Source organism: Phasianus colchicus, chromosome 2 (genome assembly GCF_987193195.1).
Source record: "Phasianus colchicus chromosome 2, bPhaCol1.hap1.1, whole genome shotgun sequence".
NCBI lineage: Eukaryota > Metazoa > Chordata > Aves > Galliformes > Phasianidae > Phasianus > Phasianus colchicus.
In genome coordinates, this window is record NC_143437.1 from 109,865,761 (window position 1) to 109,890,741 (window position 24,981).

At 48.2% G+C, this 24,981-nt stretch overlaps 1 protein-coding gene across 4 annotated transcripts; it reads right to left on the reverse strand.

Annotated features, from left to right (window-relative positions):
- Positions 1–891: 891 nt before the first annotated feature.
- CYP39A1 (cytochrome P450 family 39 subfamily A member 1) lies at positions 892–23,138 on the reverse strand. 4 transcript variants are annotated; one of them, XM_031604933.2, is made up of 12 exons: positions 22,932–23,138; positions 21,813–21,948; positions 20,125–20,299; positions 18,965–19,114; positions 16,569–16,662; positions 14,866–14,964; positions 13,300–13,390; positions 12,414–12,547; positions 11,444–11,539; positions 9,617–9,705; positions 6,348–6,435; positions 892–4,853 (listed from the first exon to the last, which is right to left on the reverse strand). In XM_031604933.2, the coding sequence occupies exons 1-12, from the start codon at positions 23,106–23,108 to the stop codon at positions 4,782–4,784; spliced, it is 1,401 nt and encodes a 466-aa protein (XP_031460793.2). In that variant the 5' UTR covers positions 23,109–23,138; the 3' UTR covers positions 892–4,781. The 4 variants fall into 4 exon arrangements, with proteins under 4 accessions (XP_031460793.2, XP_089992788.1, XP_089992787.1 ...); XM_090136662.1 differs by lacking the exon at positions 9,617–9,705; XM_090136661.1 differs by lacking the exon at positions 6,348–6,435.
- Positions 23,139–24,981: the final 1,843 nt, after the last annotated feature.

Sequence of the window (24,981 nt, forward strand, 5' to 3'; positions counted from 1 at the left end):
TGGATCTATGTCAGCAATAACAAAGACTGATATGGTGAAATCCACTGAAACTTTTGTATTTAACTAAAGAAAGTCTTGTCCACTTACGATGGAGATCTTTGGCATGAGAAAGCAACAAAGTCTCACCTGCAGACTGCAACACACTTTACCAGTCGGAGACCCCTTCCATAGAGGGGACTGGGAAGGCAGTGCTCAGGGTCTACGTCCTCAGGGCATACGGGGCTCAGACCCAAGAAACAACCAAAGAAAAACAGAATGCCAAATCTCACCACTCCCTAGTTAGGCTTTGTAAACTACCAGATCCTCCATAGCCTTAGGCTTCTTGGACCAGACTGGATTACCTAACTGGATCTCTTCCAAACCCTGCCTTGTCTGACCAGTATCATACCCTCAGGAAAGGTGTTTTCTGCCCTTGTAAATGCATTGAAAGATGCTTTATGTTTGTGGAATGCCTGCATAGAGAATCTTTCAATACATGTTCTGCAGACTCTGCAGAAGTAATCAGGTTGCCTTTCCCACCTCTCTCCACTCCAGTGCACAGACAGCAGATAAAAGGCTTTTATTTCAGAAAAACATGCAATTTTGTTTTCAGAATTATTGATATATAAATGTAATGTCAGTCCTTGGAAAAACAGCTCCCTTTTCTGATCTGCATTTTTTTCTCAGGTAGCAATCTGCTAGATTTCACTTCAATCCACTGCAGAAAGGTACAGCAAGCTCCAAAGGCCCATCCATTACAGGACTTCATTTTGTTCGGGAATAGAGAAGACACTTCTGAGCTTTCACTTTATTAAGGTGAACAAATTGACTCCAAGTCTTGACAGGCTTACAAACATTTTCATCAATCAGATTCAACTCTGAGCTCCTTCATAGTTATCAATGGCCTTTGGAATCACAGCCGTTGTGGTTACAGCATTCTCAGTGGAGGACGCAGTATCTCCTCTCCAGCACAGCTCATTTTCACATTGCAGGCTCACTCGTCCCTTTCAGACACAGTACCCATTGGATCAGGCCCTGTTGTCTGTTGTTTCCTCCTGCTCCCAGACTTGTTTGTTTCAAAGCCGCAAAGATGGAACAATAGGAGTTGCACCATACTTGCTCATACTCTTTCTGTATTTGTATTACCCCAACACTCCACTTGGTACTTGGGAAAGATTATGTATCTATCTCCTAATGCAGTGAATCACAGAATCACAGACTGGCTTGGGTTGGAAGGGACCTCAAGGATCATGAAGCTCCAACCCCCCACCACAGGCAGGGCCACCAACCTCCACATTTCAGAGCAGCCCAGGCTGCCCAGGGCCCCATCCAACCTGGCCTTGAAAACAGCACACAAGTAGAAAAGCCTGATAGAACTGCAAAAAGTTAGAGTGTAAGTGTAATTATTTTCTCACAGGTACGTGCTGGACACCCTTCTAGATAACACTCCTACCAAGGGGCTGGTTTATGCAAGCAGGTTGTACTTCTACTCAGCAAGAAACACCCCAAAGTCTTTGGAGCCCAACGAAAGACAAAACATTCCTGAAGTTGTCCAGGATCCAACTGTTACATAGCATCCTAAGAAGTGTGAACTAAGAGATACGAAGTATTTATTCTGATTCTCATTACTATAAGTAGAGTAATGTGGATTCTCAGTAACATACGGCTGGTACAATTAAGGAAAGCACATAGCTCAACCAAAGTCTTGCAGACATCCATCACTACCTATAAGCAGGCTTTGCTGAGTATGAGTAATGCAACTTACAATTCATTGAGTTCGCAGCAGTCGTTATCATTACCCCACTGTATGGATGAGACAACACAGTCACAGAAGGATGAAGTGATTTGCCCAAAGAGTGCACTGAGTCAATAGCTGAGCTGCACACAGAATGCAGAATCCCCAGCCACATCCATTGCAGTCCTTAGATAATATCATTGTATAAAGGCTCTATCTTTGTAAAGACTTCAGTGCTATAATTACTCTCCCAGGACTCTCATGGAAACAAGATATTTATAACTCCATTAAGCCATTCCTAGTAATTTTATGATCAAAGTGAAAACAGTAAGTCACGTTGTGCCCATCAGTCACATGCCCAATGTCATTCAGAATGGCCACACGATGAAAGCTTCTCCTTGGTTGCTTCAATCCAACGCTCGCTATCTTTTGAATGCCTTTCCTGTGCCTAATTCCCCTTCCACTGTGTACCAGTGGAGAGGCAGTCTTTTTGCCATGTGATGAGCCAGACATTTAGAATGCACCAAATAACTGGGAAAGATGCTTGCTGCCAATGAAGCCTACTGTTTTATGCTATAACTGTGCTTTTAAAAGAAATACTTTTCCTGGAAGCCTTCATGTTAGCCAATTTCACCTGAAATGAGCAAAGCTACCTCGGTATTTCCACTAATCCTTATCTAGCCCTAAAATTACAACACAACCACCAGGAGTGACTGTGAGCAGGTTAGCAGCTAGGGCAGTGGGACTGGCACAGGGAAGTGCTTTAGCATGTGCTTGAATTGAAATCCATTCTTATTCTGCAAATCAATTAAGTATTTGCTGAAAGCAAAACACGTATTTGAGTTTTGTCAGCACAGTGTTTAAGCACGACATAGAACTACAGCGTTTAGCTGCATTTCTTTCTGAAGGGAAGTAATTATTTTTAGCTTAGCTCTCAATGGCCACAGCCCTATCTTTTCGTTCCCAGTAATCTCTTTGCAGGAGGCACACAAACCTCTGGTTTCTGTGATAATCAGCAGCACAGAAAAGGTCGGATACCACCACTAATGCCGAGAGAGACCACTCCAAGTACTTGACTGCTAAGCACAGACAAGAGGCAGGCAGTGAGGCTCATTACAGGAAAGACATAAAAGAAGCTGCAATTACTCCAGGAGGCGGCTGCTGATATGAAGGGTTATCTTCTCACTCTGCTGACTGGAGAGGACTCACTTGCAGCAGTTCAACAATTTTAATAGAAAATGTTTTGAGTCTTCTGCCAAATATTGAATTTCCACTGATTTATTGAGGGTCCAGAGGAGCCACAAAGATGATCAGAGGGCTGCAGCACCTCCACTACGAGCACAGGCTGAGGGAGCTGGGCTTGTTCAGCATGGAGAAGAGAAGGCTGCGGGGTGAATCATTGCAGCCTTCAGGACCTAAAGGGAGCCTACAAAGATGAGGGGAGTCAGCTCTTGGAAACGGGAGATAACAGCAGGACAAGGGGAAATGGTTTGACATTGAGGGAGGGAAGACTGAGGTTGGATGTGAGGGGGAAGTTGTTTGCTGTGAGAGTGGTGAGGTGCTGGAACAGCTGCCCAGAGAGGCTGTGGATGCCCCGTCCATCCCTGGAGGTGTTCAAGGCCAGGTTGGATGGGGCCCTGGGCAGCCTGGGCTGCTCTGAAATGTGGAGGTTGGTGGCCCTGCCTGTGGTGGGGGGTTGGAGCTTCGTGATCCTTGAGGTCCCTTCCAACCCAAGCCATTCTGTGATTCTGTGATTCTATTATCATTGCAGTGAAAATATGAAAGTATTTCTACCTTTCTCAAAAGCATCAAAAATGCCTGGTGGCAGTGGGATGCCTTCTGTGGTGGGAGTCATCCAACCTGGCCTTTCCATGACCTTTCAATATTTGCTTAACCCTGTCCCAGTGGTATAGTGCTATACTTCCCTCCCCCAGAAGCTTCTGAATTATTTCCAGGTAGAAGATCCCATTCAGCTCTATCACCTGACTACCACACTACTTTACTAACCCACCCCACATGGTTTTTCCTGCCTAGGAAAGTATGGACTGTCAGCAGAGCAGTCACACAGTGCTAGGATTTCAGAGGGAGAGTCACTAAGCCACTTTAATTCACATTCTTTTTTGGCTTCTCTGGCTGTCAAGAGCAGGTATTGTTAAATTGTAGTATCGTGACTGAGATAATCCAACCATTTAATGAATTATACCATGTGTTATTTTCCTATGGATGTTATTCCCATACCTACCACTGCCAAAAGGCCATTTGGATGGTTGTTTTTTTTTTTTGCAAGCACTTATAAAATGATGAATAATCTTTACTTAGAAGACTAAAAATATATCTGCTATTATTGTATATGAAATCTGACAGCAGTTAAAGTGTTGGTATCTGAACTTATTTACTTGAGAGTTGCCTTGAACAACGTTTACCAGATACTCTTCATAGAATTGAATAGTTTTAGATTTATTAATGCGTTCTGTAAATCATGTTAAAAATAAAAGGTTCTCAATTCTAGACCACCAAACTAATGAAGAGCAGTGGTGTTTCTTGCCATCACTCTGCACTGCAGCCAAGCACCACCATCGAGCTTTCACTGTGTATCCATGCCAGGACCAGTGCTGAGCAAATCAAACTCAGCAGCAATGCAAGGTGCTCCAGTGGAACAGCACCACAGCTGTTTCTCATGCTTGCAGCTTTGGCCTTGGCTTGAAGATACCTACAGCAAGCAGGAACCTGCTTTTCTGCTGTCTCTGGCAACACTTCCACGCAGGATTTTCAGACACAGCAGTTTTTTGTCCTGAATGTCTGGTTGGTGAGGTTAGCATATCAGTTAGACTGTGACTAATTTGGCAGGAGAGCTTGATATTTTAATACTAGGAGGTAGGCAATTGGGAAGAAGACCATAGATAAGACTGTGTTGTCATGGCTTATTGCAACACAGAGTATGTACACAATGTAAAGTTGGAATTAAGAACTGTAACAGCAGAGAACTTGTTTGAATACGAAGAGCAGAGAAGCAGCTCAGCAGTCCATTCATCCAGGCAAAGAAAGGCAAGTCAGTACTGGGCTCCCTTCATTCCCAGCCTTTATACTGGACCCGGAATGGTGTCAGGGGTTGCTGTGTCCCCACCAAATGCAAAGGGCTCTGCAAAGAGATTGACAGAAACACTTCAGTTCAGTTAATGGAACTATCATCTTGCTTTAATATTAATACATAAACATATTCTTAGAGCTTTTGTCTTAGAAACAAGACCAAATGCTGAGAATATTTCTTGGCTCCACTGGAGTAGTTGAATAGGGCTTTACTTTTTACTTTAGTCCAGTTCCTGTGGCTGGGGAGGACATGAGATCTTAAAAACCCTACTGGTTTGGAGCATATTCACCACCATAATTGCCTGGGTGGGTGAAGACGTACAGTCAGCCCCAGGCATGCAGCACAGCACCAGTCAGGAAGAGCCAACCTTCCTCCTTAGTGTGGGTGGGCTGTCTACTACTGCTTGAGATCAACCTCTCACATTCTTCAAGGATTCTTCAACTTCCAGCCTAAAGGACAATGTCACAAAGCCCAGGCCACTTTTAACTCCTTCCTCTTCTCTTTTCCAGTTCATGCAGGGCATGTGTCCCTGTTCAGGCTGTGACAGCAGGCAGCTTCTCTTCACTGCAGGTTTGTGAGGAACCATGGTTTTTGGAGAGGGTCATTGTGCAAATGAGGAAGGGAATTACAGCTGAAAGACGTGATTATGCCACACTTTCTTTACAATAAAACCCCTCTGTGTCATGGTTATTCCTTTACTCTTTCCCTATTCCAATATTCGAAGAGAGCAGATAAACAGGAGGGGGAACAGCTGTTTACGAGGGTGGATAGAGATAGGACAAGGGGGAATGGCTTTAAAGTGAGCCAGGGGAGGTTTAGGTTGGATATGAGGAGGAAGTTTTTCAGCCAGAGGGTGGTGAGGCAGTGGAACAGGTTGCCCAAGGAGGCTGTGGATGCCCCATCCCTGCAGGCATTCAAGGCCAGGCTGGATGTGGCTCTGGGCAGCCTGGGCTGCTGGTTGGCGACCTGCACATAGCAGGGGGTTGGAATCAGAGGAGCACTGTGGGCCTTTGCAACCCAGGCCATTCTGTGATTCTATGATCTTATTTGGTTTTCTTCCCCCAGTCAATATGGAGCAGAAGAGCACAGGTAATGATAGAATCACAGAATCATTAAGGTTGGAAAAGACCTCTAAGGTCAGCTAGCCCAGCTGTCAGCCCATCACCATTATGCCCACTGAGCCACGTCCCTAAAATGCTGCCCTCATTTAACGTCTGCTTCAAGTACTGATCACCTAACTGCATATTCATTGCTGCTGCGAGTGGCAGAAATCGTAAAACCTCCTGTAATGTTTAGGCAATGTTGAGATAAAATACTCTCATAGGTGCACTTGTATAGACATCACAGTCCCATTGCATTGCTGGAGTTACTCTGTGTTTCCTGAATAAAAATTAAGATCAAATTATTGATTATATGTTTTTAAATGCTCCTCAAAGCAATCTGCTTCATTATACATAAACTCAGTTGAGAACGGTTGTTCAGCTGAGCCCAGTGAATGAAGGATTTAAAGATGCGGAATGCCAGAAAAAGGCACAGATCTTTTACCTCCTTTGGTACTGCATCCAAAAGCACAAACTGGTATTTGTACAGGAACAGCACAACGAACAACTGGATTTCCATGATAGCAAACCATCTGCAAGAGAAGGGAGAAGAGCACTGGGCGTCCATCCTGCAGCTCACACGTGTTATCAGACAAGCAGCATGCTGCCTCTTGCACATCCTGCATTCCATGCCTCAGTGTGCATTTATCTTCAGTAGGAAAAAATGCTGTCCAGTGAAGCATGCAAACATGGTGGCTGCCCTTCTGCCTGCTGACACTTCAGAGCAGCCGTACCCTCTGACACCCCATTTCAGAACAACTCCCTGGCATTAGGGTTTTTTCCACTGTGTAAACATTGATGTTCTTCTAAGACTTACTGGTTTGAAATAACTTCCTAGGACTGAGCAGACAGTCAAATATAGAAGAGGCTCTATGACTAATTGTGCTATATAAAGTTGTGTCATACAGCTGGGAGCCCAGTGACATCAGAGTAGATGTGACAGCAGGAGTTGGTGCTCAGTGCGTCAGCGTTCAAATGCAGGATAAACCCAAGGGCACGGGTTTGTGTCTGCAACATGCTCAGAAAGCTCTCAGTCAGTCACATTGCAGCAGTTACTGCAGGTGAACTCTTCCCAGCTATTATTTTTAAATGCTGGTATGTACAAGAACATCCTCCGTTCAGCCACCAGCGTCTACCTATGCCAGCTCATGGGATTACTCATTGCAGAAGTCAGACATACGTCTTAAAGAGCTGCTTAAAATAGTAATATTACCTTGCTCTTCCACACAGTTTATTTTCCAATATGTGAGAACTGCTGGATAAAACAGCTATTGGGAAACTCACTGGGGAGAAGAGCGCATGACTGCACACAGCGTCAGCCCGGCTTTGGCCTGGTAGGTGTGAAGAGGAAGCTAATAAGCCCCGTGGGACCCAAGAAAGCTCCTGCAGAACCATTCAGATCTGCACTCTGCACTGCCCAGCACTCTGCAGTGAGAAGATGCTTGCTTGCTTTGACATAGCTTGAGAACCAAATTACCCCTGTGATTTCACATTGCAGTACCTTGAGATAGGCTGCTTTTGGTGACCTTGAGCTCAGAGGAATGCAGAGCAGAGATACTTGAATGGAAATGAGCTCAGGTCAGGCAGGACTTCCTAGCCCAAACTCCATGCCAGCAGCACTGTGCAAAGGTGGGTTCCTTGCAGTCCTGCACTGCTTGCTTGGTGCTGCTGGTGCCTGAAGTCCTGCCTCTGCATCCCACCATGAGACTGCAAAGTGCTGTTGCAAACAGGCTGCTGTTCTTCCTGTCTGCAGAGATGCTGAGGCACAGGGATGCTAACAGACGGCTGAGGTCCCCCCTCCTCCTGGCCACATCCCAGTCTGAATCCATGAGCTCTCATGCAGCAGAATGCCCTTTAGTTCCCACTTGTCTTTCATATTCTCGGGTGAGCAGCCTTCCTCTAAAAACTCTGAATCCTGTTCTATTTAGTGCCAAGGAGGAGATGCACTTTCTGGATTTCTGTCCCCAGCACATTGCTACATACTTGTGTGATGCTGGGACCCAGGCATTGAGATCCTGCAGCAAACAGAGCCTGAGAATGAAATGACACCTCTTGTGCTGAAGGGTTCATAATCAGAGACAACAGACAGATCCATGTGAGATAAGCACAGCTGCACCCGCAGAGCTCTCCTGGTCAGACAGAAGTCCCATTGCAGATTCAGTGACATCAAACCCTTCCCTTAGGTTCAGAAATGGTTTTCTAGGAGCTTTTCCCACATCCCTTTGCTAGGATATTTAACAAGTTATTTTCTAGCTTTCAGTTTGATTGCATTAGCTTTTAATTTCATGATGAGCTTTTGCAATGCGTGGAGTAAAACGAAATGTTTGGTGCACTTCATTTACAAATGCCAGCAGTGAATTAAATGAAAACTCATCTTAAACTTGAAATACCATTATTTGATTCAGTTATACCATGGAAATCTGCAACCTGGGATCCAGATACATCCTTGATTCGATTTCCTTTCTTCCAGGGCCACCACGTTACTCTCTCAGAATTACTACTAAAAGATGTGGAGGTGGCCAAGGGGCTGAAAGGACTGCATCCATCAGAAGTGATTCTCCACCTATTGCCCATACAGATACACTATCATTTTCGTTTTCACCACAGACTTACTTTAGAGATACTATCAGAGCCCAGAGAATAGCCAGATCAAAGACAAAGGTCCGTGTGTATAAGCAAGCAGAGGCAGCATGCTGTGGACCTGTGGGTGCCTGCTGTGAACACGGCTGTTGCCTTTGCTGCCAATGAGGCTGTGCTCACATTCAGCTCAGGAACGCTGTACAAGCTGGGGAGGTACAGCAGTGAGTGGGCACTTTTCTCTGCCAAGCCTGAACAGTTTTACTCACATTGCTTATGTGTGCAATGCCTCCACAAAGTCTATCTGATGCTCATGTCCAGCCTGATACAGGGTGCAGACTCAAGAACAGGGTTCCCTTACAACACCCTCTGGTTTCCTTGCTCCACATAGGATTCTTGCACTGAACTGACTTCTCTTAAGGATTCTTGGTTATTTGCTGCCTAAAGAAGATTGGGTTTTGAAGGCAGAGAAATGAGCAAAGGGATGTTTTAACACAGAAACGTGGAGCAGCTGGTTCCTTGGGACTCATTCCAGGAAGAGGGACCACAGAGAAAACAGCAGAAGGAATGCAGGAAGCACTGAGGCTGGCATTGCTGGAGGAAGGAAGAGAGGCAGGATCTGCAATTTAAGCTATCATACAGTTGTGTGGGCCGTAATGCAAATGCAAGGGCTTTAAACAGAGAGGAACCATTTAAGACACTTGAAGATTAGCAAAGATGTCACTGGCACGGAGGACGGATAGAGAGTGTCAGAGCAGGGAAATGTTCTTTGTTTGGAAGTGCCTTATGGTACCTCAAAGCCCATGTCTGTAAGCTGGCATGTTTGTAAGTGGAACAACTCTCCCTTGATGTAAAGGAACCTCAGCAGCAGCAGGGTTAGGCTGGCTCTCACTGAGCAGCATCCCTTGGGACATTTGTCTCAGATTCTGCTTTTACATCGTGGCTTCACCTGTTTTGTTCCAGGAAAGAAACCACTTTCAAATTAATTTAAATAAGGTCCAGATAGCGCTGAACATCAGAGCACTGACAAAGCGAAATAATGAAAACAGCCTATCTCCAAGTGTAAGAGGAGCCCAGCTCAGGAGGGTTGTTCTCTGCAGGGTTTGGGAATAAATAAACCCCAGCTGTTTCACTGACCTTCCTGGACACTGATGCTTCCCTCCTCCAAATGCCACAAAGCCGTCCAAGAAAGCATTCTTCTCTAAATTTGCCTCTTTCCAACGATCCTGTGGGAAGAAACTTTTTTTTTTCCAAATCAGACTTATATAAATAAAGCTCAACTTTATTTCTCCAGGCTAAAAATGACCTTGAACAGCTAATCCTCCATCCCAAATTGCACTAATGCCATTTTTTGCCTTCAACCTGGTACTGTAGGAGTCTGCCTCAAAAGCCAGCAGTGACTCAGGGACACAAGCAGGGGTCCCATGTGAAACACACTGAGACGTCTCCAAATGCTGGAAAGGTTTTCAAAATCACCCCTAAAAGCATCTTCCTCAACATCCCTATTTCTCTAAACCTGCTGCTTGAGTTACTGAAGACGTGAGCTTCAGGCAGCGCCTCCCCACAAAGCACGTCCCACATGTTAGAATCACAGCATCACAGAATGGCCGGGGTTGGAAGGGACCTCCAGGATCACGAAGCTCCAAACCCCCCACTACATGCAGGGCCACCAACCTCCACATTTCACAGCAGCCCAGGCTGCCCAGGGCCCCATCCAACCTGGCCTTGAACACCTCCAGGGATGGACGGGGCATCCACAGCCTCTGTTACACACTGGTTACACACCAACAAACCCAAGGTGCATTTATGTCACACGAGGGGAAGGGAAAGATTACACCACCCCATTCTCAGGGATGAGCTACTGGGTGACAAAATACACTCTTGGCAATGGCAGCAAAAAGAGCCCCTGCACCCAGAGGGCTCCTGGTTCCTGCCTGAGCCACTGCAGGAGGAAAGGAACAGCAGAGCAGCCAGGCTGCAGCTGAGGTGCACTGACACTGGCAGAAGTGCATTGCTTGACCGCTGGGTGAGAAGCAGAGCAGCCCCCAGGAGCTCAGCACAACTCCAGCAAAGCCTTCCAGTAACACCTGCTAAGCTTTTTGCAGCTATCGCTTCTGCTGGAGCCCATCCTGAAGACAGAATCTTTGTTTATTTGGGATTTTTATACAGCTTCAGCTCTGTGAAATGGAAATCAAAATCCATTAAAAGCAGGACGAAGATCTCAGAGGTGATGAAACAAAGCAATGTCCAAGGGCAGCTGCCCTATTCCTATGGGAAAAGGAATGAACTTCTAAACAAGTGACCTTGTTTTCAGCAATAAAGTGTTACTAGAGAGATAAGCTGCTGCATCAGAGTTTCTGTGCGGGGTTTCAGAGAGGCAGGAACTGCTGAGAGGGATTTTGAATGGGTGAAGAGCTGGCCACAGGGGGAATTTTGTTTCAATTACTCCTTGATATATTTCTAAAAAAAGACAAATGTTCTATAGCGGATGGTGCTAAAAAGAGCAGCTCCAAGCCTGCCCACACGGCCACCTGGGGTGGAATAATCAGCAAGAAACTCGAGATGAGCTGCTAAATTAGCAGAGCTAATACCCACCAGAAATCATCTGACTGGAAGGGCCAAAGAACCACAAAGAAACACAAAGATAAGCTGTTCAAGAGCCAGGGAATGGGGGTACTTGGATGTTGTTTCAACAGTGAAGTCAGTGGTGTTCATCCACACTGGGCTGTGAATCAGGAGCAGAGTGACATGAGGTAGCATGGTATTATCTGACACATCAACCTGAACCTGAAAGTCCTGGCTGTGCCTGCAGGGCCCTCTGCCCATACACATCTGCACGTGAGGACCCCGCTCAGAGGAGGGAAAGCACCCAACCTGAAGCCAGCATGTCCAGATGCTTTTGTGGTATAACAGGGGAACAGGAGATCAGACTGCAAAATCCCCATAGTATGAGGGACATCTTACAGGTTTGAACATTTCTGGGTCGGGAAAATATTTCGGATTCCTGTGCAGCCAATATGGAGACAGCATCAGCATGTCACCTGCAGGGATGGTGAAACTCTGAGAGGGAGACAAGAAAACAAAGAGAAAATCACAGGTTCAGCTAACAAAGTAGTCCCCACTCACATTCTCCTCCATCAGCAGAAGCTCCTGGCAGAGGGCTCATGAAGGCAAAGCCACAGTGAGCATATCATGTCTGATGCTTTGTGCTGTGCCCCATCGCCCATCAGGGAGGCCCAACTGGGGGAGAATGTGGAAAGACACCTTTTGTCCAGATTGTCAGCAGTGCAAGTAACAGAAACCTCATTTCTATCTTTCCCACATCTTGATGTAACTGTGTCATTTAATTCCTTCTGCATCTTTCCTTAAACACTTCCTTCAAAACAAAAAGGAATTCACAGAAAGCCTTGTAGGACAGCAGACTCTATGGGACTTCATTACTTAAATGGGCAGAGGGAGAGTGTTTTTCCCTCAGACACTCATTTGTCAGAGGCCTGAATGCAGGCTCTTTCTTATCTGCATGACAGTGAAGAGGACAGACAGAAGAGGAGCTTTAGCAGTTACAACGTTGTGGTCCTTTCTCACACATTTGTTGGGTCTGGTTCCCACTCCCTATTCCTTTGGTGCAATATCTCCCAGTTCAGTTCAATTTAATTTCAATTTATCACTGAAGGTACAACTGTGAGCAAGAGGAGCAAAGCTACACTTGTATTAATAATGATTAAATTAACAATGATTATTAAGTCTGTCATGCTAAACAGAGCACACACGTAAGATTGTGGAATATCCCTATTAGTTTTATCTACATCCATTAGAGGGGCCCTTTCTAGAAGAATCATAAAGTATCCTCTAAAGAAAACAAAACAAAAAAAACAAACCAGAACCAAACCAAACCCACCCACCACCCAAAGCCAACCAACACCCCATTGCTCACCTGAATTCTTATTGGCTTTATTACTTTCTTGGTGATTGCACCTGGAGACCTCAGCCGTATGGCTTCCAAAGCACACCACTTCACATAAGGGAGGTTCCTCAGGTCCTCTTCAGAGACTTCTATTTCATCCTTACCTGTTGGGGTATGAGGAAGAAGACTCCACGTAAAAACTCCATTTCACACTCGTTTTGATACCTGTGATATGTATGGCTTTGGACCTTCTGAGAGTATCCTCAAGCCTTCAGGACATTGTTTTCATCCACAACTTTCCTTTATATTTCCAAGTGAATAAAGAGAGCAAGATCTGAACAATTTGAGTCCAACATCGGTAAGAAAAGCCTTTGAAAGTAATTTAGTAAGATAGCTGTAGTTATGGCATTGGTCAGAAGAGGAATGGGCTGCCCAGCAATGCGGTGGGTCAGTGCCCCTGGAGGTGCCCCAGAGCCATGGAGATGTGCTACTGAGGGATGTGGTTGAGTGGGAAGTATTGTGGTGAGTGGGAGGGGGGCTGGATGACCTTGGAGGTCTTTTCCAACCTTGGTGACTCTATGGTTCTGTTGTTCTGTGATTCTAAGAGGCCAAAATGAACCGAAAGATCTCATCTGACCCTACCACCGAAGCATGGAAAAAACAAACTAGGTCTAAATAATTGGTGTAGAATGAAGAGACGAGGACATACGGCTCTTCTGCCTTCTCTAACATCAAGAGTGCTTTTGCTTAAAAATAAGTCGTGAGCACAGGCTGAACAGGCAGAGCTGGACCTCATGGCTTTGGTAGTGTCCTTATCAGCACAACCACTATTCCCAGCCACTGCCCACTGTGCTGTGTGCTGGGCCAACGTGGAGCCACCATGCTGAGTTCCAAAGGCCATGATCTGAATCATTACCTGCGTTGCCAAAAACAGAAGTCAGGTCTTCCATGACTTTCTTGTAAACAGCAGGATAAGAGAGTATGAAAACAAGGGTCCAGAATGCAATCTAAACAGAGATGAGAGTATTTTAGCTCAGGAATACAGAACAGAATCACAACATCTTTGTAGCTATGAGAGGAAAGAGAAAACATCTACAATTTTTGGAGGTGCCTCTCGTGGCTGGGGCACACGGGGAGCTGTGCTTCCCATACAGATCTACAGCCAAGGGCTCAGACCCTGGCAGATTAGGTCTGCCCATCTGCTGTGCACAGATCTCCACTGAACATTACGTAGGTATGGCTTTGAGCTTAGAAACACAGGATCCTCTCGTTAATTTCAAGTAACGAGGTTACTTGAAACGAATTACTAAATCAGCGGAGCTGTTTTGGATAAAAGGGCTTCTTCTCAAACATCCCCTTGGAAGGTGAAAGGCCTTTTTTCCTCATTCCACTCACCAGAGCCTTGTGACTATTCTGAGAAACGGCGAAATATCTGCAGGTCTATTTAGAGCTGAATATTACAGAAGGAAGTCATGATAGCATTATGGAAGGAATGCCAGTTATCCTGATAACAGGCAGCAGGCCGTGCCTCTCCCTTATTCCGACACGTGGATCTGCAGAAACCCCACTGAAACGGACCACATCCCTTTAGGGTAGGCTGCAGTATTAGCCAACCTACAAAAGCTGCAGGTACACCCTTTGGGAGTACATGGGAAAGTATCTCACCGTCATCTTTTCCTAAATCACAGCTGCACCATAACTGAAAGAGCTTCATAGTCACAGCAAAGAAAGGATGGCTCTGCCACTACGGAATTCTCATCTGAGCACTTCCAGTAAAAGGCTTTGGTCAGAATCAGCTGTTTTAGATACACTGATCTCATTAGCACAGCCTCTATCATTATCCATCAAATCCATTCCCAACACAGACAGAACTGAAGTGGCAGCAACATCAAACTGCTGCTTTTCTTCTCCTGACACAGCACTGGCATTCATAGAAACAGAATCCCAGAATGGCCTGGGTTGCAAAGGCCCACAGTGCTCCTCCAGTTCCAACCCCCTGCTGTGTGCAGGTCGCCAACCAGCAGCCCAGGCTGCCCAGAGCCACATCCAGCCTGGCCTTGAATTCATGGCTGCACTCCTGCAGCACAACAACCTCAATCACTGGTTTTACACACGGGCCAAGTTACCCTATTTTATGCTTTCAATGCACTCTACACAGAATATTTAAAATACAGTGTTCACAATAACACAGTGTTTCAAAATGAAGTTAAATGCTTTTCACAGCTTACGACTCTGACCTTAACAGCTTAATAGCTCCCAAAACGTTACCACGCAGGACATTATAATCTAGGAAAAACACAGGACAAACTTTTCTTGTCACTGCCTCTGCGACATTGCAACCTGGGTGTATTTGTGGTGATGTACGTGGGTGTGCTAATCCCTTCCTGGAATACACACAGCATGGTGACCTGTGAGTTAAGCACTGTGCTCCCCAGTGCAGGCTTCCAAGCAGGAAAGGCCTTGCTCCCACCCAGGTACTCACAGGCACAGCATTTGCTTGGGAGGCCCAGAGCATCAGGAGACCGTAGTTGGGAGCCAGATGTTTTCCTTGCAAGTTATCCATGAGGTGCTGAAGCAGTGTCTGTTATAAATAAACAGTGCAAAGTATTCCTTTAAATACATTAAGATTTAGTTTAGGGGATGACTTAGTGGAATTCAAGGAGGTAACATCAAAGCAATAGCATTAGTTACGATGTTAGCAGCCCCAAAGCACAGCAGTGACAGCTGCTAAAAGGAAGTGAGCCTCCCTTGTAGGCAGAGGGCCCAGGGAAGCCCACATCATGAGAGCCCCCCTGAGTATGTGCACCACCTCCATTCCCTCAGTGCCTTCAGGGGGTCTTATTCCCCCACTTCCCATCATTGCTTGTGTGCGGAGCAAAGAAAAAACTTCTTATGTCAATCCCACTCCACTTCTGCCCTCTGAAGAGCCCAAAACCCAGACTGAACCATCATGATGAGGAGCAATGATGTTCTTGCTGCTCCTGCCACGGTCCATCAGCGGGGGTCTGAGTGCCAGCAGTCCCAGCTCTGGGTGTTCCTTACTGACCCAACCAGTGGCCTTCATGGTGTGACATTCCCTGCAGCTGCAGCAACCGCAGAATGTTTGAGCATCAGCTTTTGCATAGAGCAAAAGTTCCTGCCCACCTACTCCCTGCCCCCGACTCCCCTGCACGTCCCATTCCTGCCGTCCTCTCTCCTCCCCTCTGTCTCTTTCCATTATTCTGATGTATTTTATGAAATCATGGCGTGTAAAGCTTTTAAAGTTGCCCCAAAATATGGTTTGTTTAATGATCTGTTTTATAACCATGTGGCAGATGGAAACTCCCAGGCCAGCCTGCACTCAAGCCTGTCATCCACACCGGCAGCACTCCTGCCATGGCACAGGAGAATAACCAGCAGGACAACTTATCACCATTCTGACACAAGCAATATTCAGGGTACTTGCCTTCCAATCCACTTATCTGCCTTTTTCCTGCTCATCTGGCTGCTGGAGGATCTAATCACTCTACACCGAGGCTTAAAAATAGTACATGGAAGGTTTTGAAATTGCACAGCCCAGTGCCCCCGAGAGGCAATGAATCATAGAATCATAGAATTACAGAATCATAGAATCACAGAACATAGAATGGCCTGGGTTGCAAAGGCCCACAGTGCTCACCCAGTTCCAACCCCCTGCTGTGTGCAGGTCGCCAACCAGCAGCCCAGGCTGCCCAGAGCCACATCCAGCCTGGCCTTGAATGCCTGCAGGGATGGGGCATCCACAGCCTCCTTGGGCAACCTGTTCCAGTGCCTCACCACCCTCTGCCTGAAAAACTTCCTCCTCATATCTAACCTAACCTAATCTAATGTAACATCTTTCAATGAAGAGGCCTTTCCCTCTCCTTCAGCTGCTCACTGTAACTGCAGCACTGAACCCAGCACAGATGGGTCACAGCACCAACCCTTTGGCTTCAAACTCCCCACAGAACCTTAAAGTCTTGGAACTGTAGGAGACAAACTACCCTGAGCAGCAGTGCTCAAAAAGTAAGGGTTAGGAAGGAAGAAACAGCACAACTGGACAATTTAATGTGTATCTATAAAAGCTGACCCATCTGGTGTATTTCTGCCAGTACTTAAATAGTGCCTTCATTCCTTCAGTCAGATTATACAGCAAAGTCCTCTCATTTCAGAGCCTCGGATGTTTACCTTGGATGTGGTCTCTGAAGGGTTGGTTCTTTCAGCATCTGACACTACTTTCTCAAATAATTTTAGAAGCCATTTTTTGGATTTAGACCAGTTCCTGTAAAGAAAAGCAACAAGCAAGGAGCACTTAACTGAGGCAGCACAAACCAACATTTCCTTTTGCATGAGAAGGACTCCTTGGTCTCCTTCCAAAAACACCATAGCAGCAGCCAGCTGATGGCTGATGGAGGAGCAGCACTGTGCTGATGGAGGAGCAGCACTGAACCCTTCCCTTGGCCAGGGCTCAGCCTGCAGCCCGGTTGAGAGTCCTGAATTTCCAGTCACTCCACCTGAGGTTTTCATTTTGGTTTTGGATCCCTTTGATCAATCTCTGAGTAAATAAAGGCCTCATTTTCAGAGCATCCCCACTTCTCTCTGAAGGTGACTCCGAGGTACTCAAGGTGTTGCTGTGGCCCTGAGAGCTCTGCAAGCTCTTTCCTTGGCTTCTGGTTGCCTCTACCCAAGGTCAGCTCTGCAGCAGTGTAACCCAGTGCCAGACCAGCAGCAAAAAGCAAAGGTGTGAGAAAGCACAGAGAGGGGTCCCAGAGGAGAGATGGGAAGGTACAAACTTTCAAATAATAACAGAGCTCGGAAAAGTGGTCCTTAAATTCGGGCTGGGCTCTCCCTATACCAGGAGTCTGTTGAGCTCTACGATGAAAAGCTACACTTTTTGTCCTCGTGATTACAGGAGCTTAGCACAACTGATTTTAACAAGTACTCAATACATGATGTGGATGGGCTTTTGGAGAGAATCTGCACAAAAAAGGCAACAGAATCTGGGTAGACCAAATGGGGACCCTTTACAAGTCATTGCTACAGAAGCCTTGCTTGAGGCTGCCATAACAGCTCAAGTACAGCTGAATGTTATGGCCTCAGATCAATCTAAAGAGCTCTTGGTGCCTTTCCAAGGGTCCCCGATGCAGGTAAGACCACCGTTCATTTACCAGCATAAAGCAGGGGCAAGGTGAACCTTCCATGCAGTTCATTGATAAACTGAAAGGCATTCTGGACAAACAGGTGGCCAGTGATGAGGCATGGGAAATACTGCTACAAAAGTTGGCTATAGAAAATGCTAATGAGGATCACAGAATCATAGAATGGCCTGGGTTGCAAAGGCCCACAGTGCTCATCCAGTTCCAACCCCCTGCTGTGTGCAGGTCGCCAACCAGCAGCCCAGGCTGCCCAGAGCCACATCCAGCCTGGCCTTGAATAATTCCAGCCTGGAATTGGTTACATACATTCTTGCTCTTCAGCCTGGTGTAAAGCTGACCCTCTCAGGCTTGATTGATGGCAAGAATTTCAGTGCTGGAGGTCACAAAGTTGGGCTAGGATTTGAGCTGGAAGCTTAATGCACATTTAAGTAAAACAACTGACAGTGGTCTGGAAGATGAAGTGTACCAGCTGCGTTTTGGCTTTAGCATCACAGTGAAGTCACAGAACCACAGAATCATAGAATGGCCTGGGTAGAAAAGGACCACAATGCTCACCTAGTTTCAACCCCCTGCTATGTGCAGGGTTGCCAACCACCAGACCAGGCTCAAGAAGTGTGAACTTTCTACTTCTTCCAAAGAATGCTTTTAATCCAACAACGAAATCCAGGGAGTACAAGCACCTCTAAAAGAAGATGCCTGAAGACATGCATGGAAGCTCTGATGTTTGTGCCACATTTCACTTATCATATTCTAAATGGGTTCTTAAAAGGAGAAGAATAATCCACCTCTTCCCCTTATTGTACTGTATCCCACATGCCCTGTATTTCACTCCCTTTTATAAAAGGTGATCTGTGCTGTTGTGCAACATTTTGCTTTACATCAGAATGAAATAAATCAGTCACAGCTGGAACAAAAAAAATAAAGGAGGGGAAGAGGTTTGCACAGGTGTCAGCCTGTAATGAGTTCCAGCCAGAGCCATAAAGCCCTGCAGCCATAAAGCCCCTGCAGCTGTGGCCCATGGGCTGTGCTGGTGCCACCAAAGGCTGAGAGCCCGAGCCCTGTCCATCAGCATCTACTGCTGCTTCTTGGAAGCATAGCAACCTCCTGGGTATCCTCCCAGCCAAAGCCTACAGAGACAACCGGACTGCAGATAATGCAGCCAACCTCTCAGCAACAAGCAATGCAACAACCTCAGAAAATGGTTGATCTGTGGGGCAAAAGCTACGTGTTGAAAACTCACAGGGTTGGTTTGATGGGTGGTTGTGAGCACCTACAATAAATGTCTTCATTCTGAATCAGCAACGGAGTCCATGCCTAGCCTGCCGCAGGACAGCACGTCCCCTTCCAGGAGAAGATCCTTGAGTGTTAACATCACAGCCAGCAAGGTGCCTGTATGGGGCACACTGCGTGCACAGACTCTACCATTACCTCAGGAAGCACTCTGGCATCTGAGAAGCATATTCAAAGTCCTCATCGTACTTCCAAAAATGTTTTTCAAACTCCCTGAGTTCGCTCTGGCTGGTTGGGCAGATGCCTTTCCCAAACAAAGTGTTCACCACTGCTGGATACATGACGTGCCTGCAAGGACAAGATGGCCATGAGTGACTGGCAGGGAAGGAGGAGTACATGGAGCTCAGGACACAGCACTGAGCTGCAGGTGAGCATCGTGCACCACACAGCACAGAAGTGCTGGTACAAGGTCTGCACCTCAGCCAGACCCTTCTCACAGATCTCAGCAGAGGTGGGAGATACACAGACCTCAGGCTCTGCCCCTGAGTATAGCCAGGTTCCATCAGTGGGCATTTGGCACCGTGAGTGGTGGCACTGAGGTCCCCATGCTCCCATTACCCACCCACCTTCTTCAAGGTTGGCCTCCTGGGCAGCGCACAGCCCTTTTTGCTACCAGACCCCACAGCAATCCCTCCTCTACCTGCAGCTCTGCTGGACTGCACAATGCTTGTTTGCCTTCCTTCTGTCTCACCCCTGCCCTTTGTGCTCCTCCATCACCCTGCAGACTCCTTGCTCCCTTCCCAGACCGCTTCACTTGGATTGCTGTGCTCCAGAAAATCCTTACCAGGCAGTCTTTGCTTGGTTCCAGCTATTTCTAACCCTGTATTTCAGCCAATGCCTCTCACTTTCTTGCCTTCCTACGGATCGCAGGGGAGATGGAGCCATCTGCTGGTTCTATGGATGCAACGTTGAGCCAGCAACGTAACACTCAGCCAGGACACTGCATTCTAATTCTTCTACCCCACCTCATCCAGCAGAGCCAGAAGAACAGGTCACACTCAATACAAATTTACCATGGGTGCCTCTTACAGATCCTATAGTTTATCATCCACGAACACTTCTTTACATTTCAGGCCAATCAGACCTGGGTTTGATCAGCCATGGCCATAGCACGCTCAGTTCCCCAGGGCTGCACCAGGGATGGGAGAGCATGCGGAGCTCTGTGCACCCTCAGCACTGCTGACTGCGGTGGCCCATGGGCTGTGCTGGTGCCACAAAGGGCTGAGAGCCCGAGCTCCACGTGCTTCCTGGTGCCACCTGTGCTCCATGCACTGCAGACATGCAGGGAAGGTCCTCACCTCACCAGCTCCATGAGGTCTCCTGTGCCAGCAGTGCCCAGGTGTGCCATGTGCTCGTGCAGCTCCTTACACAGCATGCCTGTGAACATGTGCACGTTGGAGGGACCCATTTTCCCCTTCATCATGCTGTACAGCTTGCCATGATTCTGATAGAAGGCTTCTGCGGGAACAGAGACTACAGACAAAAAGGAAGAGAAGCATGTTGGAGGTAAAGCAGCTAGCAAAGGGCAGAGTGAAAATGCTCACATGTAATCTGTGACTGCCTGAAGTGCCTTAACCCTCATTTGTCTGCAGTGAGATTCCCTGCAGCCTCCCTCCCAGCCCTGCCAGCATTTCAGTGAGCCCTTCTGCCTCTGTCCATCCACACAGCACCTTCCTGCCTGCTCTTCAGTGCCCACACGGCCAGCCATGCCTCCTGCAGCTGGACAGATACACTCTACAAAGCCAGTGGAATCAAAAAAGAAAAATAAATGAAATCAATGAAGAAAGGGTTTGGGTCTTCATGCTACAGCACGTCCTCTCAGCTGTGCAAGGAGAGGCTCAGCAAGGTGACTCCAGGGGTCTCTGCTATGTACAACCAGACATGTCTGGCTGGGATAGGAAGGCTGGAGGGTCCAGGTAGAGGTCTCTACCCTGGAACTGTCACTTTGTCATCCCCATGCAGCCCAGCCCTGTCCTGCACCAACACTCCACTGTGTGGAATAGCATGGGAGCAGCAGCATGTTGATTTGGACAGACTGGATCGATGGGGCAAAGTAAACTGCATGAGTTTCAATAGGGCCAAGTGTCAGGTCATGCATTTGGTCACAACAACCCCAGGCAACCCTACAGACTTGGGGAGGAGTGGCTGGAAAGATGCCTGATGGAAAGGGACCTTGGTGTACTGATGGACAGTCAGCTGAATATCAGCCAGCAGTGTGCCTGGGTGGCCAAGAAGGCCAATGGCATCCTGGCTTGGATCAGGAACGGTGAGCAGGACTGGAAGTCATCTGCCCTGTACTCAGCACTGGTGAGGCTTCACCTCGGGTACGGGAAGGCCATGGAGGTGCTGGAGCAGGTCCAAAGAAGGGCAACAAGGCTGGGGAAGGGCTTGGAGAATATGGCCTGTGAGGAGAGACTGAAGGAACTGGGGCTGTTTAGGCTGGGGAAGAGGAGGCTGAGGGCAGACCTTATTGCTCTCTTCCAGTACCTGAAAGGTGATTGCAGCAGAGCGGGGTTGGTCTCTTCTCACTGGTGACAGGTGCCAGGATGAGGGGAAATGGCCTCAAGTTGTGCCAGGGGAAGTTTAGGTTGGATCTCAGGAAACACTTCTTACAGAAAGGGCTGTTCAGCACTGCCATGGGCTGCCCAGGGAGGTGTTGAGTCACCATCCCTGGATGTGTTTACAAACATTTGGATGTGGTGCTCAGGGCTGTGATTTAGCGGAGGGCTGTTAGAGTTGGGGTAGGATGGCTGGGTTGTGGTTGGACTCCATGATCTTTGAGGTCTTTTCCAACTTGAGCAGTTCTATGATTCCATGATTCTATCACCCCTCTGACCCCAAACTGGGTTGCAGACAGCAATGCTGGACCTTCAGGAAGGAATGCCATTTTCCCGGGATTTTGTAACGTGCTCATGGGGCTCTGGGTTGCCTTTAACACTGCTGGGCATGTAGGTGTGATTTCTGTTAAGAGGCAGCTCTCCTTTACCTGCATTCTCAACAACTCGCTGTACTGCCTGCTCAAAATTGAGGTCCTTCGAAGTAAAAAACACTTCAGCTCCTTCATCCTCAGTCACAAACGTGAACCTCTTCCCCAGGGCGCACACAGTGAAGATGGGCCCATGCTGGAACAAAGCAAGGTGTGGGGTTATGCCGCAGCTCCCACAGGGAGGACCCAGAGCTGCAGGGCTGGGAGCAGATGAGATCCCCTCCCTCAGCACCCCCCCGTGGCTGAGTCACCCTGCATCCCACACAGCACAGCACACCTGGGTTTGAAGAAGTGGGGGAACATCGCTGCATCCCTCAGCTGCTGGAGCAAAGCACCCACGCTGCCATTCCACCTCATTCAATCCATGTTTTACTAACCAGCAGTCCCCCTTCCTGCATCTCTAAAGGCATTTTTCCTTAGTTTAAAGCTTTGCTAATACTAACACTCTTTTTTTTTTTTTTTTTCTTTTTGGAAAGTTTCTTGTAAGGCTAATCAAAGGAGCTAGCAAATGAGGGCAGAACCAATGGAGCGTTCAAGCCTGAGCACACTTCTCCATAGGAATGCCAGGTCTCTTTCTCAGAATCACAGAATGGACAGGGTTGGAAGGGACCTCAAGGATCACGAAGCTCCAACCCCCCACCACAGGCAGGGCCACCAACCTCCACATTTCAGAGCAGCCCAGGCTGCCCAGGGCCCCATCCAACCTGGCCTTGAACACCTCCAGGGATGGACGGGGCATCCACAGCCTCTCTGGGCAGCTGTTCCAGCACCTCACCACTCTCACAGCAAACAACTTCCCCCTCACATCCAACTGAAATCTGCCCTCCCTCAATTTCAAACCATTTCCCCTTGTCCTGCTTTTTCTCCCCTTTCCAAGAGCTGACTCCCCTCCTGTTTGCAAGTTCCCTTTAGGTCCTGAAGGCTGCAATGATTCACCCCGCAGCCTTCTTTTCTCCATGCTGAACAAGCCCAGCTCCCTCAGCTGTGCTCGCAGTGGAGGTGCTGCACGCAGCCCCTGCTCATCTCTGTGTCCCTGCACGCCGTGCTGTACCGGCTGCCAGGACCGAACTCGGTTCCACCCGCCCGCTCCCCGCCCCACGCCCCGTCCCGCAGCCCCACCTCAGCCCGGGCTCGCTCGATGAAGTCCAGCGGCGCTCTGGCGAGGCGCAGGGCGGCCCCCAGGCAGGGCACGCGGCTCCCGATGCAGGGGGGGCGGCTCGGATCGCTCGGAGGACGCAAAACCCACGCGACGACGGCGACCGCGACGACGGCGGCCAGCAGCAGCACCGCCGCCATGGCGCCCCGCCCGCCGCTCTGCGACCTCGGGCGGCGCGGGCGGGCAGAGCGGGCGGTGCGGCGCTGCGCGAGTTGAGCCGAGCGCCGCTCCTCGGATGCAACGGCCGGCAGGAATGGCGTGCAGACACGGGGTCCGTAGGGTGTTGCAGATGGAGACCTCCGTAGAAGCGTAGAATGGCTCGGGTTGGAAAAGATCACCGAGTCCAACCACAACCCAGCCATCCTACCCTAACTCTAACAGCCCTCCGCTAAATCACGGCCCTGAGCACCACATCCAAATGTTTGTAAACACATCCAGGGATGGTGACTCCACCACCTCCCTGGGCAGCCCATGGCAGTGCTGAACAGCCCTTTCTGTAAAGAAGTGTTTCCTGATATCCAACCTAAACCTCCCCTGGCACAACTTGAGGCCATTTCCCCTCGTCCTGGCACCTGTCACCAGTGAGAAGAGACCAACCCCGCTCTGCTGCAATCGCCTTTCAGGTATGGAAGAGAGCAATAAGGTCTGCCCTCAGCCTCCTCTTCCCCAGCCTAAACAGCCCCAGTTCCTTCAGTCTCTCCTCATGGGCCATATTCTCCAAGCCCTTCCCCAGCCTTGTTGCCCTTCTTTGCCCTGCTCCAGCACCTCCATGGCCTTCCTGTACTGAGGTGCCCAAAACTGAACACAGCACTCGAGGTGAGGCCTCACCAGTGCTGAGTACAGGGCAGATGACTTCCAGTCCTGCTCACCGTTCCTGATCCAAGCCAGGATGCCACTGGCCTTCTTGGCCACCCAGGCACACTGCTGGCTGATATTCAGCTGACTGTCCATCAGCACACCAAGGTCCCTTTCCATCAGGCAGCTTTCCAGCCACTCCTCCCCAAGCCTGTAGGGTTGCCGGGTGCCTGCAGCCACGAGCACAGCACTGCTGTGGTCGATGTAAGCGGTTTCCTGCAGGAGCTGGGACAACCCGCTGCCTACACTGGCAGCAAGGTGCTGACTTTGCAAGAATTGGCTTCTCATGGTAACTGCATGTTACTGCAAGACAAATCCAAGTCCTCTGCCTGCTGAGGATTTTGTACCGGGGGTGGCAGATAAGCACTCACAGTGTTTGAAGAGCAGCCCTGTGTGCAGCCCAGGGGAGGCAGTCTGGCTCCCTGCCTGGCCAGCTGCGAGCTCTGCAAAAATCAATACATTCTAATTATTAACCCCTTATTGTTACGGTGTCGGTCAGATATTCTCATAATCACACACAGGATTGCATTCAATCACGTATTTAGAGACAGTATTCAATCAACTATTTAGAGGCAAAATCAAATCTTGGCTCTAAAAAGCGTTTTAAGATGGAATTATACAATGTAATAAAGTACTTGTTATGCCCAATGCTATGGCAAAGGGTTTCATGCACTACCCAGCAGCTTTGAGTTTCAGATTGACAGTCAGTTATTACAAAATTACATCTCTTGTTTTCTGTGCTGTCCTGCCTGCAAGCACCGAGTGAGGAGCAGAGTGAAGATTTTGGTTGGATATCAGGGGGAAGTTCTTTACGATGAGAGTGGTGGAACAGGTTGCCCAAGGAGGCTGTGGATGCCCCATCCCTGCAGGCATTCAAGGCCAGGCTGGATGTGGCTCTGGGCAGCCTGGGCTGCTGGTTGGCGACCTGCACACAGCAGGGGGTTGGAACTGGGTGAGCGCTGTGGGCCTTTGCAACCCAGGCCATTCTATCATTCTATGATTCTATGAAGTTGAGCAGTGTGTTATTAAAGTGTGAGCAGGCTCCCTGGTCACCAGTATTCTGGCTTACATAGGCACAAATAGAAGGCTCTGCAGTGTTCATTCTTTTTAACATTACAAAACCATGTCAATATTTACAAAACAAAGAACAGGAAAGCC

Coding starts and splice junctions, on each gene's coding strand:
- CYP39A1 (XM_031604933.2), bottom strand. CDS start 23,108: ATGGCGGCGGTGCTGCTGCTGGCCGCCGTCGTCGCGGTCGCCGTCGTC. Junction 11,540..12,413: donor TAAAGCCAATAAGAATTCAG/GTGAGCAATGGG, acceptor TCTCCCTCTCAG/AGTTTCACCATCCCTGCAGG. Junction 6,436..9,616: donor AAGCATCAGTGTCCAGGAAG/GTCAGTGAAACA, acceptor CTTCTCTTGCAG/ATGGTTTGCTATCATGGAAA.